The following is a 17451-nucleotide window of genomic DNA, read 5'->3' as shown; positions in this document are numbered from 1 at the left end:
GTACTGTTCACAACAGTCCTGGGTCCTCTCCTGTTCGGCATCTACTTCTCAGAAATACAGGCCAACACAAAGGGACTGGCTGACCAAGTCTGCAGACGACTGCAAGCTGGGAGCCATTATTAACTAACCTGGTGATGCAGACATCCTACAGAAAGGCCTCACTGAGACCAATGACTGGTGTCAAAACCATGGCTTTAAGCTTAATGCCAAAAAATGCATCATTATCCCCTTTGGTAAAACCTCAGTTCCCACATAGATGGGAGCCCACTGAGCAATGAAGGCATTATAAAAGATCTGGGGATGCGGGTTGACAGCAACCTCTCCTTCGACCACATTGCCACTGTGGTCAGAACGTCTTAATGTGGCACATCTCATTACCAAGGGTTTTGCGTCCAGAAAGAAAAGAGGTTATCATTTCTCTCTTGCTCTACTCTTCTCTCATTAGACCAGTCATTGAGTATAATGCCCCATTTGGCATGTACCTCAGCATGTACCTCACTAGACACCAGCAACAGCTGGAGAGGCCACAGAAGTACCTCACGAACAGGATCCTAGGCATTAAACACATGTCCAACATGGACAGACTCAAAAGACTCCAGCTATTCTCAGTCTCATTTCGCCTACTTAGAGGTGATTTTTGCTTGACTTACAAAGCCATGTCTGACCCAGCTCTGTTAGAAATGCTACATCTAAAGAAATCCCAATCCCTCCACACCACACACTCCAGAGACCTAAACCTCATTATCACAATCAACAAAACATGCTGGAGGGACAGGTTCCTCACCCAGAGACTGTCCATGCTCTGGAATAGACTTCCCATACATGTCAAGCAGGGTACCTCGCTATCCCTCTTCAAGAGGAATTTTGATGAGTGACCGGGTAATAGAAAGTTCACCCCGGTATCACTCTAGTGGCTGTACATGATAGAGGCACTGGGAACTAACATTGGGAGGCACAATGCCAGGGCACGTCTAGGGGCTAGGCTTGTAAAGGCTCCAGGGCCATTAGCCTAATACACACCTATGAACTCTACCTAAATATGAATGCAAGATGTCACACCTGAAACGTATGCATGCATCTGTCAAACAACTTACTAAGCTGGGCATCAATCCCTACGTCACTCGATGGGTTGCCAACTGGCTTACTGACAGAACCCACACTGTAAAAGTAGCAGACTCCAAATCCAGCTCCAGCCAAGTGACAAGTGGGAGTGCCTCAGGGTTCAGTCCTGGGACCGCGCTTGTTTGGCATCTACTTCTCTGAAGTACAGGCCAACACTAAGGGACTCTGGCTAACAAAGTTCGCAGAGGACTGCAAACTGGGAGCCATTACTGAATCCTCAAATGATGTGGATATTCTACAAAAGGGCCTTACAGAAACCGATGCTTGGTGCCACAGCCATGGGCTCAAGCTCAGTGCCAAGAAATATATAGTTATCCCCTTTGGGAAAAATGCACCCGTAAATTACTGCATAGGTGGCAGTACACTAAATACCGAAAGTGTGATAAGAGACTTAGGGACACAGGTGGACAGTGGTCTCACCTTCGATAACCACATCATCACAACAGTCAGGAAATCCTTCTATGTGGCACACCTCATCACTAAGGGCTTTTCATCCAGAAAAAAAGGAGGTCATTGTCTCACTGTACTCATCCCTCATTAGACCCATTATAGAATGCAACGCCCCATTTGGTATGTACCTCTCAAGACATCTGCAACAACTGGAAAGGCCGCAGAAATACCTCACTAAAATAATCACAGGCATAAAGCAGATGCCCTATGCTGACCATCTAAAAAAACTCCAGCTATATTCTGTCGCATATCGCCAGAGGCAATCTCTGTTCAACATACAAGGCCATGTCAAACCCAGAGCTGTTGGGCATGCTACACTTGAGCCACACACTCCAGGGATCTAAACCTTGTCATCACAATGAACAAAACATGCTGGAGGGATATTTTCCTGACCCAGAGACTCCCCATACTCTGGAATAGACTTCCTATACATGTCAAGCAGAGCACCTCTTTGGTCCTCTTCAAAAGGAACCTTGACGATTGGATGGGAGATAGGAAATTCACCCCAGGGATCATGTCAGTCGCCCTGCCAGACAGGGGTCCATGGAAGTAAATATTGTGGGAAGAAATAGCCAGGGAATTGTTATGGCTAGACTTGTATAGGCCCTAGGGTCGATAGCCTAGTATCAACCTATGAACCTATAAAACCCCTTTACTCAAGTGCAGTTTTAGGTTCACATTTGCCCTACTGACAAACATGGAAGTAAATGGTTTATTTTCAGTCGGACTTGTGCAGATATCGCTGTACATGTCCATCTGTGGCACCACAAAATAACAAATACGCAACGAAAAAAGTATACACAAGCACTCAAAAGCACCACTGTGAACATAATGGATGCTCAACCCAAGTCTTGCAGGTAGAAAACAAGTGCTAGTGCTTGAATTATAACCTTTACTCAAAATCTCATCCAAAAACGTGCTTTAAATTAGTCACATAAGTAAGTACAGCTGTGTAAGAATTTGCCAAAACGGTCGATGCCTAACTGATCACTGCTGCAGTACTACAAACACCTGGGATGTCCTGCCAATTACAGACATATATACAGTCTTTTCACCCTTCTGTTTCTTCTTAACTGCGATGTCTGCCTGTACAAAGTGAGGTGGCTCTGAGCCCTGACGCACTTTGATCAAGGAACCAAGACTAAGAGCCGAGGTATGCAATCAGGTCCCTCCTAAAACAATAAGCCAAGCTTCCCCCCTCTCCCCAGAAGTCGTAAACTGGTCAGACAGACATTCGACACAGCTGTGCCATACTGGCCTCTGACAGGGCTGTAATAGCTGCAGCAACTGAACAGTCTAGGGTTTCATCAAGATGAGACCGAACAGAGACATCCGGATCAGACTTGACAGAAGCCTCGTGCTTTAATTTTTCAGATTTTTTTTCCTTCGGCATCAAAAGTACTTGGACAAGCCTTAAGTACAAATGACTAGCAAATGGAAAAGTCCACAAAGTCATGCTCAAGGCACTTCAAATGATGATCCCTATGACGAATCTGCACCCCCACAATCACATTTTCCTCTCTTTGATTATATGTATAAAACTTTTAAGTGTAAAAATTACAGAAGAGGAAGGCCCCAACACGGAAACTCATCTGCCCAATGACCAAGGAATAAGGACAAATCCTAGAGCTGACAGACGAAAGATGAAGGGAATAGTCCAGCACTCGACTTGGTGGCAAGAAAGCTCTGAGACAATCTGCATCTGCACATTCTTCATGTACCTTTGTCTGCCTCTGGATGAAGTCATACATTGAAGGTATGGCACAAGAGTAGGGCACTCCGGCTTTGGTATGCTGGCCAGACATGCAGCTATTCTTGGCAGGATATCCTATCAGCTCATAATACTACAACAGTGATCCAAAGAGGGACATCATTAAATTAAGGATCATTCCCATGAACATCTTCATCTAAATGGTTGTGGCCGTTTGGGTCTGCTGGTGGTTGTAAGGGTCGGTAGTGTCAGAAGGAAAGACTAGGGCTTGGATGTTGCTGGTGATGGAATGGCTGTTTGGGCCCTGCAGGTGGCAGTGATTGTGAGGATCTGTGGTATCGGAAGCATGGTCAGAAAAAAGGACTAGGACTTTTATGTTGCTGGTGATGCAGTCGGGGATGGTGGCGGTGTAGAGTAGTGAATGCAGTAGGCCATGAAATTGTGCTCTGTTTTTGAAGCTTCTGTGCCTTTCGATGGCTCATGGACTTTTATGTTGCTGGTGATGCAGTCGGGGATGGTGGCGGTGTAGAGTAGTGAATGCAGTAGGCCATGAAATTGTGCTCTGTTTTTGAAGCTTCTGTGCCTTTCGATGGCTCATGGACTTTTATGTTGCTGGTGATGCAGTCGGGGATGGTGGCGGTGTAGAGTAGTGAATGCAGTAGGCCATGAAATTGTGCTCCGTTTTTGAAGCTTCTGTGCCTTTCGATGGCTCATTCACTGTTGTAGTATATACGTATTTTTGTTGTTTTTGTTTTGTGTGTCAGCTTGGAGAAATGAAATTTCATTCAACTGTATACTTGTGTATGGTTGAATGGCAAAGTTACTTTTGACTTTCAACATATGGAAAACAAGAAACTCAAGTCTGCAATTCCACTAACTACATGACGTCTGCCAGATAAAACAGGATTTTTATATCCACAGCCATTAAAACTGAAAATATTAACTCTAAATGCTAGAAGCAATGTGTCTTCAAAATAATAAAGTCATAGGTGAATACTAGGCTAAGGACTTCTAGGGTCTTAATAAGCTTCGCCACAAAATCCAACTGAGTCTGTTGGTATCTTGGGCGCTTACATTAGGACGGGGTAGGTTAGTTAGGACTTTTCGAAAGATTATATAGATTTACTCTTGGCCTCTGTCCATCAGTGACATTGGGGGCCAGATACAGGGTATTTTCCCATTCCCCATCCACTGGTAATGAAATACTTACTCAAGGTCCCAAACTAAGTGGGAAAATCAACATGCACACATTTTAATTAACCAGTGATGACCAATCAATGGGTGTTTAATGGCTAGTTCTTATTTTTGCACTCAGTTACAAAATGGTAACAGTTTAATATATAATTTCTACTCTACAGTATGCAGAGTTGAATAAAAACATTCCCACAACCTACAGAAAGATTTCACATATCATTTTAGAACTGAAACGCCCTGCAACTCCTCTACTGCAAAATTCAACAAGCTCACTCAATTTGATTATGGAAGCATCCTCTCTACACAAAGCACATTCAAAGACAAGCAAGGTTATGACTAAGTGAGCTTTCTTAGCTTTGTAACTGTTGGTAAACAACTTGCAATATGCATTTTAAAAAGCTATTTTTGTTTGCTTTTGATAAAAGTATGTGTGTGTGTGTGTGTGTGTGTGTGTGTGTGTGTGTGTGTGTGTGTTGAGGGAAGGGCTATTGAACTTGTACTGAAGCATTCCCCTCTGCACTTTACCAGAGTGGAGAAACAACTCACTGCATCTTTAAACTGTGGGAAAGCAACACATGGCATTTTTCTTTTAACAAAGAATAGAATGGAGCTGAGCTTTTTTTTATTGCTCTTTATGAAAATGGGGAAGTTATATACAGTAGTTTAAATTATTGCTGAAAGAAACGTGGTATTTTAGGATACTTTTAATCTTGATTGTAAAAAAAAAGATGACACGAATGGTCTCTGAGGAAGTTTATATTAAAGCAATTCTCTTATCTGTGGGTATCACAGATTTTTCTCATTTTCAAACTGCATTGCTTTCACATTTATCATTTGCAATGGCCTACTACAGAACCTCTGAGTGAAGAAATGTGTTGCACTTGTGCATGCACGCAAGCCAACATCAAAAGTCACAAAGGCAGGATCAGTGCAGTGGGTAATGTATGCTGTTAATACTGCCCATCAGTTTTATCTGCTCCTTTCAAAGCTTTTTTTATATATTGTACAAAAGGAAGAATATCCATGAGAACCAGAGTGCCTGTTTTTTTGTCAGTGTGCCATTAAAAGCTGACAGACCACTGTTAAGCACGGACTACAGCTGCAGCTAAGTGATGTCAATGCTCAACTTAGAACAAGCCAGGGATTAACTAGCTGTAGCCAGTTACTAAGTGAGACAGGCGATGTGAGATGGTGTGCTAATGAGAGACTCACCATTTTAAACTGGAGTGATTTTTAATCTGACTTTTTAGATTAATTATTCTGTTACTCAACTCATTTATCCTTAAAGTTGTTTTTATTATTTAAAATGGCTAGTTTTATAACTTTAAAACTGGAAAAAATGAAGCAGAGTAATCTCACCACCTAATGGTCCACCCGGTTACTTTTTTTAAATTTATTTCTGGACCACTATGCCTGCTGAACACCTGGCCAACTGCTTCAGCTCTGCCCATTAATTCCCTAACCTGGTGAGAACCAAGTGCAGCACACCTGCTGTCCAGACAACCATAAGGAAGTCTCTTGTATTATGTACATACCGTCCCCCAGTGCACATACCAGTAGGTGACAACAGGTTCTGCATGCAATTAGGCTCACCTACAATGTGTTGGCCAGGCCCGGCTCACCTACAATGCGTTGGCCAGGCCCGGCTCACCTACAATGCGTTGGCCAGGCCCGGCTCACCTACAATGCGTTGGCCAGGCCCGGCTCACCTACAATGCGTTGGCCAGGCCCGGCTCACCTACAATGCGTTGGCCAGGCCCGGCTCACCTACAATGCGTTGGCCAGGCCCGGCTCACCTACAATGCGTTGGCCAGGCCCGGCTCACCTACAATGCGTTGGCCAGGCCCGGCTCACCTACAATGTGTTGGCCAGGCCCGGCTCACCTACAATGTGTTGGCCAGGCCCGGCTCACCTACAATGTGTTGGCCAGGCCCGGCTCACCTACAATGTGTTGGCCAGGCCAGGCGCATCTACAATGTGGCTCACCTACAATGTGTTGGCCAGGCTCACAGACAATGTTTTGGCCAATGGATGACTATGAGTTTGACATGCAGCTAGCCTTAGCAAGGGCAAGTCATCTCCTTCTTTAAATTATGTAACTTCTTGGAAATCCCTGCCCCCTTCAAAGCAAGTGCTTCCATAAGATCTGCAGTCACCATGGAGGAGTCTAATATGAAGTGCATGCACCAGGCATGGCCACCCCACCCTACCCCCAAGACAGGCAAGCTAGTATTACCTGGTCACTCCTCTCCCTTGACATTAGGCAGTAAATTAACTCAGGATGTTTGGGTTGTGGTCAGGGCTTTACGCGTCTAAGCCATTTAGCTGCTGTTCTGGTCTTATTTGGTGTCAACAGAACCAGTCACCTGCAGTAAAAGAGATGAGACTTACTTAACATGCTCACAGCTAAGAGAGGCTTCATTAACAACAAATACGCATTTATCCTAAACAATGATACCAAATACCTTAATACCCAAGGGACTAAATGCCACCTACATTAATGAGCAGGTTTCAGTACCACAAAGAAAATGTAGCCCGCTTAGATAAGATTTTGGTCTTTTAATCTTCCAAAACAGACAAAACTTCATGCGTGAACAGATGACTATTAGTGATTTCATGTTGAGCCTCCACACTGTTAGGCCGAGAGCTCTGAGGGTGCAATACACAACCCTTTCCCACCTTTTACTGAAAAAGTCTGGTGCCGAGAAAAAAGCCACTGACATTTAAGAAGACAGTGAACCAAGTTACTATGGCCAGAACAAATAATTAGAATTAAATTTGTTTTTTTTTTTCTTTTTTGACTTTAGAAAGACTTCTAGTATCAAACAGGCTTGAGGGAAGGCTTACAGTCACCCTTGATTCCAAGGAAATTAAAAGCCTGATGTCATTACCAGTGGATGATGTAACCTGACATGACGGTGGAAGCTGGCTATTCAGATATGACACCAACAATTTTACCTCTGGGAAGCCACACAATATTGCTACATAATACACCTATATCCAAAGCGCAGTCATGAATGACTGCCATGTTTCTATTCAGAGAACATGGTGTGTTTTTAATATACATTTTCCGCCCCCTGAGCCTGCACACCTTCTACTGTACCCATAATTATCTATTGCTAACCGTGAATGCGCAAATTCACCCATAATTACTAGGGTGATTTAACTTAAATCTAAGAAAATCAGTGGTAGAATTTATAAAAAAAAAATCAGCAAATTCTAATAATTTGGATTCGTTGCCCGCTCACACCAGAAAGATGTTGTCCACAAATCTTCAACAGAACGAGACCTTTGCAGTGTGACTAAAGGAATTATTGAAAACATACATATCTTCCCACTTTTTCAAGACTAAACTGGCATAGGAATTAATAACGAAAGCACCCAGGACTATACCAGCCACTTGTGGGTGGGCAATGAATCAGAATTATTGGAATTTGTTGATTTTTTTTAAATTCTACCACTGATTTTCTTAGATTTAAGTTAACTTATTCTAAGTCTAGGATTAATTTTTTACCTACTGATTTATTAATCAATGATTTTGAGTTAAATACTAATGTGTATAGGAACCAGCACATAAAAATAAGTACCTTCACAGAAACAGTATGCACGGTCATCATGTTTTTAAAGGTATTGTGATGGCACAGTTTACTCGGATTAGTAAGTTAAACACCAATTATGACACTTGCCTTACCCAAATGCAAGAAGTGACAGAGGAATTTAGAAATAGGGGTTATGATGAAGCCCTTTTGAAAACTATTTGTGAAGAGGTTATTTGTAAGAGAGGTAATGGAGCACGTCCATACTTCTCCATTAATTATTCCAACATTCCCAACCATAACAGTAATAGTGTAATGTACTACACTACAAGATAAAGTAGGTATAACAAGGTGGTTCAAAATATCATTCGTAGTAACTGGCGTATTTTGCAATCGCTTCCTGAATTAGTGGAATTTATAGGTAGTACCCCTAAATCTTCCTATTCTAGTCTTAAGAAACACTTGTTATAAATATTTTTCTTACAATAAGCAAGTGGTATTTAACAAACAAGGAACACATCCATGCTATAATTGTTCAGTTTTTTTGATTATTAACAAAGAGAGTTGCTTCATACACCTTGTTACAAATAAGAAATACATATGTAAATGTTATGCAAATTGTAACACCACAGATATTATTTACTTAGCTACATGTCGGATATGTCTTGTTTTTTATGTCAGAAAATCAGCTAGGAGGTTGAAAGAGAGAATTGTGAAGAATAGGTCAGAGATTCGAATGGGAGTCACGACTAATGCTCTTGCCCAGCATTTGAAAGAAAAGGGAGAAAATCATAATTTTACTTTTAGAGTTTTAGATGTAGTAATAAAAAAAAACATTTGGGGGGGGGTGGAGATTTGAACAATAAGCTGGAACTAAAAGAATATGAATGGATAGTGTGTTTAAATGCTGACCACCCACCAGGAATTAATAAAATGGTTTCTATTAAACTTGTTTTAAAGTTTACAAATGTGCTTGAGATTATTTTAATGCTTAATGGATTTTAATGTTTTATTGGCTGTGTGTTATCATGTGACTTATTAACTTTGTATTTAAATGATTCTGTAACTAGGAATGGTTGTACTGATAAAGGATTATATCCAAAAGCTTTACTGTCATATTAAATTTGTTTGACGTTGCAGTTCTACATTAATACACAAAGGCTTTAAAAGTGCACCAAGGCACCAAGTATTATGCAAAAGGATGACTGACCTTAGAGTATGATAAATACACACTGATACTTTGGGTAATTGCCAACAATTGCCATACCCAAAAAGCTTTACACTGTATAGCTGCAGATTAGTTAATAGTAACTCCGTAAGACTTCACCAACCTCAGACACAGCCAAGTGAATTTTGCAATTCTGCCAACAGCATCTGAAACTTCTCCAAGATTTCTGCACACACATTTTTCTAGGAGATATTAATAGTCTCTCTCCCCAGAACCAACATCCCCTTTCACTATCTTTACAGTGACACTGCTATCAGCTAGACCGCTCTAGCACACCATACAGAATTACTGTTTACACTTAAAATAATCTAATCATTTGGTATGTGCATTGAAGCAAGAGTTTAAGCAGTTTCTTACTCTTCTAAAGGCAGAAGCCAACAGCTGATGTTATCAGTTCAACACACATACCCATCAGCTAATAATACCATCATCAGCAAAAAGCATTTAAACTTTACTACAATTCTTTACTTGAAATAATTAAAATTGAGCAATGCATTTTATAAAAGCAAATAAACTTACAGAAAAATGCAAACAGAGGAAACAGCTTAGGCCCATCACTAGCAGTAGCTAAAGATATAACAGACTTTACATGAATCACTAACCTGGAAGTTAAACAGAAAACACAGTGTTTCATAGGTAGATGAATCCCAACCTAAACTCCGTTTCAGTAACATAATCTACTTAAACACGCTTCAGAACCAAAATAAAACAGACAATAGACAGCTTTTAGAGTCCCAGGTTTTACATTTCCGTTGGTTAAATTTGGATGACACTTTTCCTGTTCTCACAGTCCTATATTTTTTTTTTGGGGGGGGGGGGGCAAACAAACCAGCATACAAATTAAGTAAAGCAGTTTTGAACTGAAAGCACTGCAAACGTGTACACATTTGTAAACTGGATTTAGGTTTCAGTTTCTAACAGTTCATGTACATTTTTACTGAAAGCTGTCAAATGTAATACGGCTTACTTTTTTTTTTTTTTTTTTTTTTTTTGCATTGTATACATTCTACTGACTTTGCATGCTGCAAGAGCTACAACTACCACAGTTTTTATTAAAGCTTTACTGTCATATTAAATTTGTTTGACGTTGCAGTTCTACATTAATACACAAAGGCTTTAAAAGTGCACCAAGGCACCAAGTATTATGCAAAAGGTTGACTGACCTTAGAGTATGATAAATACACACTGATACTTTGGGTAATTGCCAACACTTGCCATACCCAAAAAGCTTTACACTGTATAGCTGCAGATTAGTTAATAGTAACTCCGTAAGACTTCACCAACCTCAGACACAGCCAAGTGAATTTTGCAATTCTGCCAACAGCATCTGAAACTTCTCCAAGATTTCTGCACACACATTTTTCTAGGAGATATTAATAGTCTCTCTCCCCAGAACCAACATCCCCTTTCACTATCTTTACAGTGACACTGCTATCAGCTAGACCGCTCTAGCACACAGAATTACTGTTTACACTTAAAATAATCTAATCATTTGGTATGTGCATTGAAGCAAGAGTTTAAGCAGTTTCTTACTCTTCTAAAGGCAGAAGACAACAGCTGATGTTATCAACACACATACCCATCAGCTAATACCACCATCAGCAAAAAGCATTTAAACTTTACTACAATTCTTTACTTGAAATAATTAAAATTGAGCAATGCATTTTATAAAAGCAAATAAACTTACAGAAAAATGCAAACAGAGGAAACAGCTTAGGCCCATCATTAGCAGTAGCTAAAGATATAACAGACTTTACATGAATCACTAACCTGGAAGTTAAACAGAAAACACAGTGTTTCATAGGTAGATGAATCCCAACCTAAACTCCGTTTCAGTAACATAATCTACTTAAACACGCTTCAGAACCAAAATAAAACAGACAATAGACAGCTTTTAGAGTCCCAGGTTTTACATTTCCGTTGGTTAAATTTGGATGACACTTTTCCTGTTCTCACAGTCCTATATTTTTTTTGGGGGGGGGGGGCAAACAAACCAGCATACAAATTAAGTAAAGCAGTTTTGAACTGAAAGCACTGCAAACGTGTACACATTTGTAAACTGGATTTAGGTTTCAGTTTCTAACAGTTCATGTACATTTTTACTGAAAGCTGTCAAATTTAATACGGCTTACTTTTTTTTTTTTTTTTTTTTACATTGTATACATTCTACTGACTTTGCATGCTGCAAGAGCTACAACTACCACAGTTTTTATTAAAAACTGACTATAGCACGTGCCACTTTTCTACAGAGGCTTACCTCAATTACCTAATAACACATTTACCTTACATTAAACCTAAACTTAAAGACAAAAATCAGTAAATCTTGAAAGGGGATGGTTCAATAAAAATAAATATTACAGTGCTATGCCTATATCACATAAGGTGAGAAGTACGATGAGGAATCTCTTGAAATATCTGAAATAAATCTGTGGGAGTTGAAAACTGAATGTGCTAGTATACAGCCTGTATACTGATGACCAACATCAAAGTCTCCCGATACAGCAGAGACAGTGGAATGCCACCTGTCTGAACTTCTCCTTCACACGGAATGTCACCAGTCTGAACTTCTCCTTCACTTGGAATGTCACCAGTCTGTACTTCTCCTTCACATGGAATGTTACCAGTCCGAACTTCACCTTCACACAGAATGTTACCCAAGTGTTTGAATCTGGACACATCCCTGACTTGTAGTAACTGGGCACAAGAAGAAACATTGCTTTAAAAGGTAATGAAACATTTTCTACAGCTCCTTTCAATAACGTTTTCATTACAGGTGGTCATGGTATGAAGTATAAATGATTTTAGAAAATATTTCTATCTAGTACCCCTGCAACCACACATGTGAAACCCCTTTCCAAGGGTTTTAAAGTCTCACAATTACACCTCATACCACAGGAATAAAAGATAAAAAATCTGCTACAACAAAAATCCAATATTACTACTCTTTCTATTAAATCCGTCATGACCACTGTGTAATGTTCACGTGAAGGACATGCAGACAGCCTCAGTTTCTCTAACAATGCATGGTGCAGCTCTATAAAACTGACTAGCTACCCAATATTAATCCTGGAACCAGGGTTAACACACTTCAGAGAGTCAATACAGATGGAAAAAACTGTCAAATTATACAGCCACTTATGGACAACAAAAACAGTACTACAACTCCACATCACGGTCAAATTTAACAGCTTGTACAGTGGGTTAGTCTTTGCCACGGGCCGACCAAATACACTAAAAAAGCCTTCTTCAGGACTGAAAAAAAGAGCAAGAGAGAGAGAGACATTATATCAGGACATCACAGTGTGCATCTTACTATATTTCAAACCAATGATACCAGTCAAGATGCCATACACGGCCTTTCAAATATGTCTGCACTGTACCACATCAACATAGTCAGCACATTACCATATTTTAAAGCATGAAAACCAGTCAATGCCCATGCCATAAACATTGTCCTGATGCTATGTGCAAGTTGTGGTTAACATATATAAAAAAACACAAGGACAGCAACAAAACAGGGACAGGAGGAGTGTGTTAATGTAAACAGAGGAATGAAGTCAATCATTACTGTTAATGCAAGCTCCACACACACACACACACACACACACATTTGTATTACAGCATTTCCATTCATTTTTGTCTTTCTGGAAAACCTAATGAGGAAACAAGTCATACATTCAAAAGGGGGGGGGGGTGGAGACTCCAACCAGCAAATGCAGAACAAATGTTGTAGCAAAATCTCCCCCTGCTTTGCATCAGAAATGACAAACACGCTTATAATGAAAGTGTGAGCAAATTATCAGGTATGCACAGGCTTGCTCCAGAGTCGCAGCAAAATCCAATGCAAATGGCTAGCTAGGTATGAAATAGCGCTCTCCTTTTAGAACCCTAGCTGTTAAGGCTAATTCACCACAAAGTCTAGTTTTTGAAAAGGCCTTTGGCAATGGGCAACTTTTAAGAACTTTCTCTTTTTGTTGATACCATTCCTAGCCTTGCAAATTCCAGAATTTTCTCTCATTCTTGCACTTGACGTGTATTCAGTCCATCTACCACTCAGTTTATATACCCTCCACCAAGGCAGCAACACGTGCAAGAAAGAAGCAAGAGTTTTGTCAATGCAAAGTGTTGGCTATCACCAAAACTGAACTGCAGCATCTGGGGGTTAAAGTTGTGTTGCCAATAAAATTAGAAAGTATGATGGAGGTGACAGGTAGAAATTAAGACAAAAGTCCTTCAGTGCCTCACAAAATTGTTACATTATACAAGGTTTATTGGTGGAAGGCAAAATTTATTTCTTGATTTAACTGCTCACATCCCTGACTATTGCTCTGTTTAGTAAAGCAAGGCACTCAATCTTTCTGCTTAGCACACATTTATTCGCCTCTACTGTTGCAGTCCAATTCTAGTGCCAGCCAACATTTGGTACAGACAAATGGGTTAAGATTTATTGTATATTCAACCTCAACCTACATTAACTCATTATAGCCGAGTGCACCTCCACATGCTTCTGCAGTTGTATCCTGCTGACACCTCTAGGCATCAAATGTTGCTTGTTCATATGGCATTAATAATTTCAAAAAAAAAACGTGCTATATACAAAGTATTAAAATATTTCATCTTAAAGCTTGCACAACAGTAAACATAACTGTATGGATAGTTGAACTGTCTAGTGCAGATAAAGAGATATCACTTGTTCTTTGTATAACAAGTATTTATATTATATAACAAGTATTTATATTATACATTTTATGCTTTTCCAAATATCTCAACAAATAAATTACATAGGGAGAATTGCTTCGCCCCATATAAAAGCACAAAGATGGATGAACAAAATTTGGATGACAGTATGTTAAGTTGAGTGGTTATTGAGATATTATAAGTTGCTTACAAAATATTAGAAACTTAATGACTGTGCTTACTGTGATTTACAAAACCCTGTTTAAGACTTGCAACTTAAAGAATACTACCAGTATAAAAACAGTTTGCACTGAGGAGTATGAAATTTACACTTTTTAGTAACCCCTAAGGTTCCAGAGATATGTACATTTGTTTGAAATGTGAGGACAAAGATACTTAGGCTCTGCCCTTTGGCAGTTGCAGTGCAAACTTCAACGCTATCTACAACTTCCATTGTGAATTTCAAGTGTGAGCAACACCACTTCCCCGCTCTTTCCAGTTTTAGTGGAATATCTATTGTGTTTATGCTGAAATACTGAATTTCTGACAGAAGTTTGGCTCTTTGAATTTAGACCTTGCAGCCTAGACAGCTGATTTAGGAAAGTGTCCACAACAATTGGGGAAAGCCAGAATAAAAGACTAATATAAATCAATCAGCCCTCATGAGACCAGTCAATGAATATAATGTCCCTTTTGTCATGCATCTCTCCAGATACATGCAATAACTGGAACACCGAAGAGAGATGCCTTACTAAAAGGATACAAGGCCTAAACATGTCCTACAGAGTGCCAAGAGGTGACCTGTTCCTGGCAAACAAGGCGTCCTCTGACCCATTACTGATGGATTTACATCAGCAACTCAAAAGGCATCAGAAATGCTCATCTAGGGATCTAAACGTCTTCTGCAATATCAACAGAGCTGAATGAAGGACCAGATGAAAAGGCAAGAAATGTGGAAAATGCATAAATATAGTTGCAAGTATTGAAAACTTCTGGAAGAACCTCATGTTGATCAAGAACAAATGCAGGAATGGTTAAGGAGAGGTGAATTCAAACCAAGAGATGAAAGGTTAGCACTGATGAAAGTTTAATATTGGCCGCTCAAGATAGTGGGCTTGGGCTACGTACACGCTGGTTTACAAAGTCCAATGAACATGTGGGAGAACTGCAAACAGTCGCACACCTCGTTACTGGTTGTGAACTGTATACTGAAAGGCACAATAACATGGCGAGACTGTTGCACTGGGGATTGTGGAAACATTATGGTACTGAAGTGGCTATAAAACACTGGAAACATCAGCCACAAAGCATCATAGAAAATGATGAAGTCTACATCACATGGGATCATCCATTACCAATGGTTCAAAAGACAGATGCTAGAAAACCAGATATAGTGGTACAGGAAAAGAAGACAAAAGTAGCACTGATCACCGAAATAGTCACACCCAGTGACTGCAGTGTCCTGTGCACAGAGAGACGCAAAGTATCAGGATCTGCAAGCAGGAACGAGAGCAACGTGGAAGAAAGATCCCCAAATAGTTCCAAGAGTAGCAGTAGGAGCAACGGGTCTTATAAAAAAGGAGTCTAAAATCTTATCTAAATATGCTACCAATACATATAACTCTGTACGAACTGCAGGAGTCATTACTGGGCAGATTGTGAAGAGCACTTTTGGCTGACATCAAAGAGTGAAACAATACTAATTTCACGAACTTTAATCGTACTTTGACTTAGGAATGGGGTCCATTCCTGTCATGGTACTAGAAACCCAAAAGACTTGGAGAAATAAAAAAGGGACAGGTATATTTTGCAGAAGACAGCGCTGCTATGAAACAGACTTCCATCCATCCATCCATCCCTCAACCCCCTTTAATCTTTTGCATATGGGGTTGGGGTGTCACTTCAGCAGTGACAATCATCTCGAGCCAAGGTTTACATGGCAAGGTGGCAAGCCCTACCATGGTAGTTCATTCATACCACTCACTGGCACACACACTCTCATCTATGGTCGACTTGGAGGGCCCAATCCACCCACTGCATGTCTTTGGAATGTGGGAGTAAACCAGAGCACTCAGAGGAAACCCATGTGACCACTAGGAGGACATGCAGACTCCACACAGAAGGCACCCCAGCCGAGAATAGAACCAGAGAACCTCTTGCTGTGAGGTGACGACACTAACCGTTGCACTACCACGGCCACACCATCCACATAAAAAGTTAATCTCTGTCCATTTTCAACAGCATCTTAGATCTGTGGATGGGAAGCTTAAAATTTACCCCAGGACTGTATGTACTAACTAATGGTCAAGAGCAGATCTTACGCGCTTTACCCTATGCATGGCTCCCCTCAAATTAACTATTGTATAGTCCCAGGTATTCTCATTAATGGCAATATATAACTATGCACATTGGGATGGGTAAGGCCAATCTATAACTAAATGAAATAAGTTATTTCAAGCAAAATATGAAATACGCTAGGCTTAAAATGGCCCTCAAGGACAGCTAGCCTAGTACTTGCCTATGAAGCTATGTAAGTAACCATTCAAAAGTCAGACTTATTTATTATTAATTGTTTCTGTTTACCAGGAAAGTCAGGTTGAGTAAAGGACCCCTTTTCAATGTGGATACAGTTAAAAGCCCCAACTGCAATAAATGAAAATAAATCAAAGACAAAAGGAGCACTGCAATGATACTGCAGTTTTCATTCATTATAAATACAATTACAGAACTACGACTCCTACAGAAAAACTGAGAAAATGGAAGAAATTAGCTTACAAAGTACACCACAGTGGTACCATATGCATACAATTACAGCAAACAGGAGAGACAGAAGTAGCGGGAGATGGAAAGTCCCATCCTGCCTGTAGAGCAGCTATAAGGGAGAATGCTTGGGAGATGGGAGGAGAAAGAGGAGGGATTAAATTGTAATGCAAGACGCAAGACAGAGTACAGGTGAATGTACCAGCAGCGTAAACCTTGTCTCTAGTGAAGTGGCACCCTGACCCTAGGTATAAAGAAAGAAATAAGGGGTTTCGGATGGAAGTATAGTGGAAAGGAAGTTGGTTAATTGTAAGGGGGGTGGAGAAAAAGGGAGATGTGCTGAGGAAGGGATCAGAGAAAGTGGACTGGAACGGAACAGGAATTTTTCCAGGACATAATGGAAACGAATGAAGACAGTGCAGTAGAAAAGTAACAGACAAATACAGAGATGGAAACTGCATTTCTGCTATATAATGGAGTGGGTACGTGTTTAACTATCATGGTGAGGAACACAGACAGACCATAAATTTATTGGACAAGATTTTAGATATGCTTTTGAAGGAGTTTACAGAGAAGTCATGCTTCAGAGACCGCGCGATAGTGTTACAGACTTTGGATATACAATTGGAGTAAAGGGACTTGCCTGCAGAATCATTAGATTTTGATGCAAACAACGAGCGTCTATCATTTATTTACTTATTTGTTTACTGGGGAAAGTCCGACTTGGAATGAGCCAATTTTCAGCAGAGGCCGGGGGAGAAATGTTCCAAACG

The 17451-nt window shown here is 40.3% G+C and overlaps 1 protein-coding gene across 1 annotated transcript in view; it reads right to left on the bottom strand.

Annotated features, from left to right (window-relative positions):
- IP6K1 (inositol hexakisphosphate kinase 1) overlaps positions 1–17451 on the bottom strand; it is a 429460-nt gene that overhangs the window by 140569 nt on the left and 271440 nt on the right. Inside the window, exon 3 of the mRNA XM_044078513.1 lies at positions 11724–11935. Within this exon, the coding sequence (XP_043934448.1) occupies positions 11724–11935 (212 nt within the window). The remainder of the gene's footprint in view (positions 1–11723; positions 11936–17451) is intronic.

Source organism: Protopterus annectens, chromosome 7.part1 (assembly GCF_019279795.1).
Source record: "Protopterus annectens isolate FY-2018-M chromosome 7.part1, PAN1.0, whole genome shotgun sequence".
Taxonomy (NCBI): domain Eukaryota; kingdom Metazoa; phylum Chordata; order Ceratodontiformes; family Protopteridae; genus Protopterus; species Protopterus annectens.
Note: the sequence above shows the minus strand (reverse complement) of the source record. Positions and strands in the feature narration are given on the sequence as shown.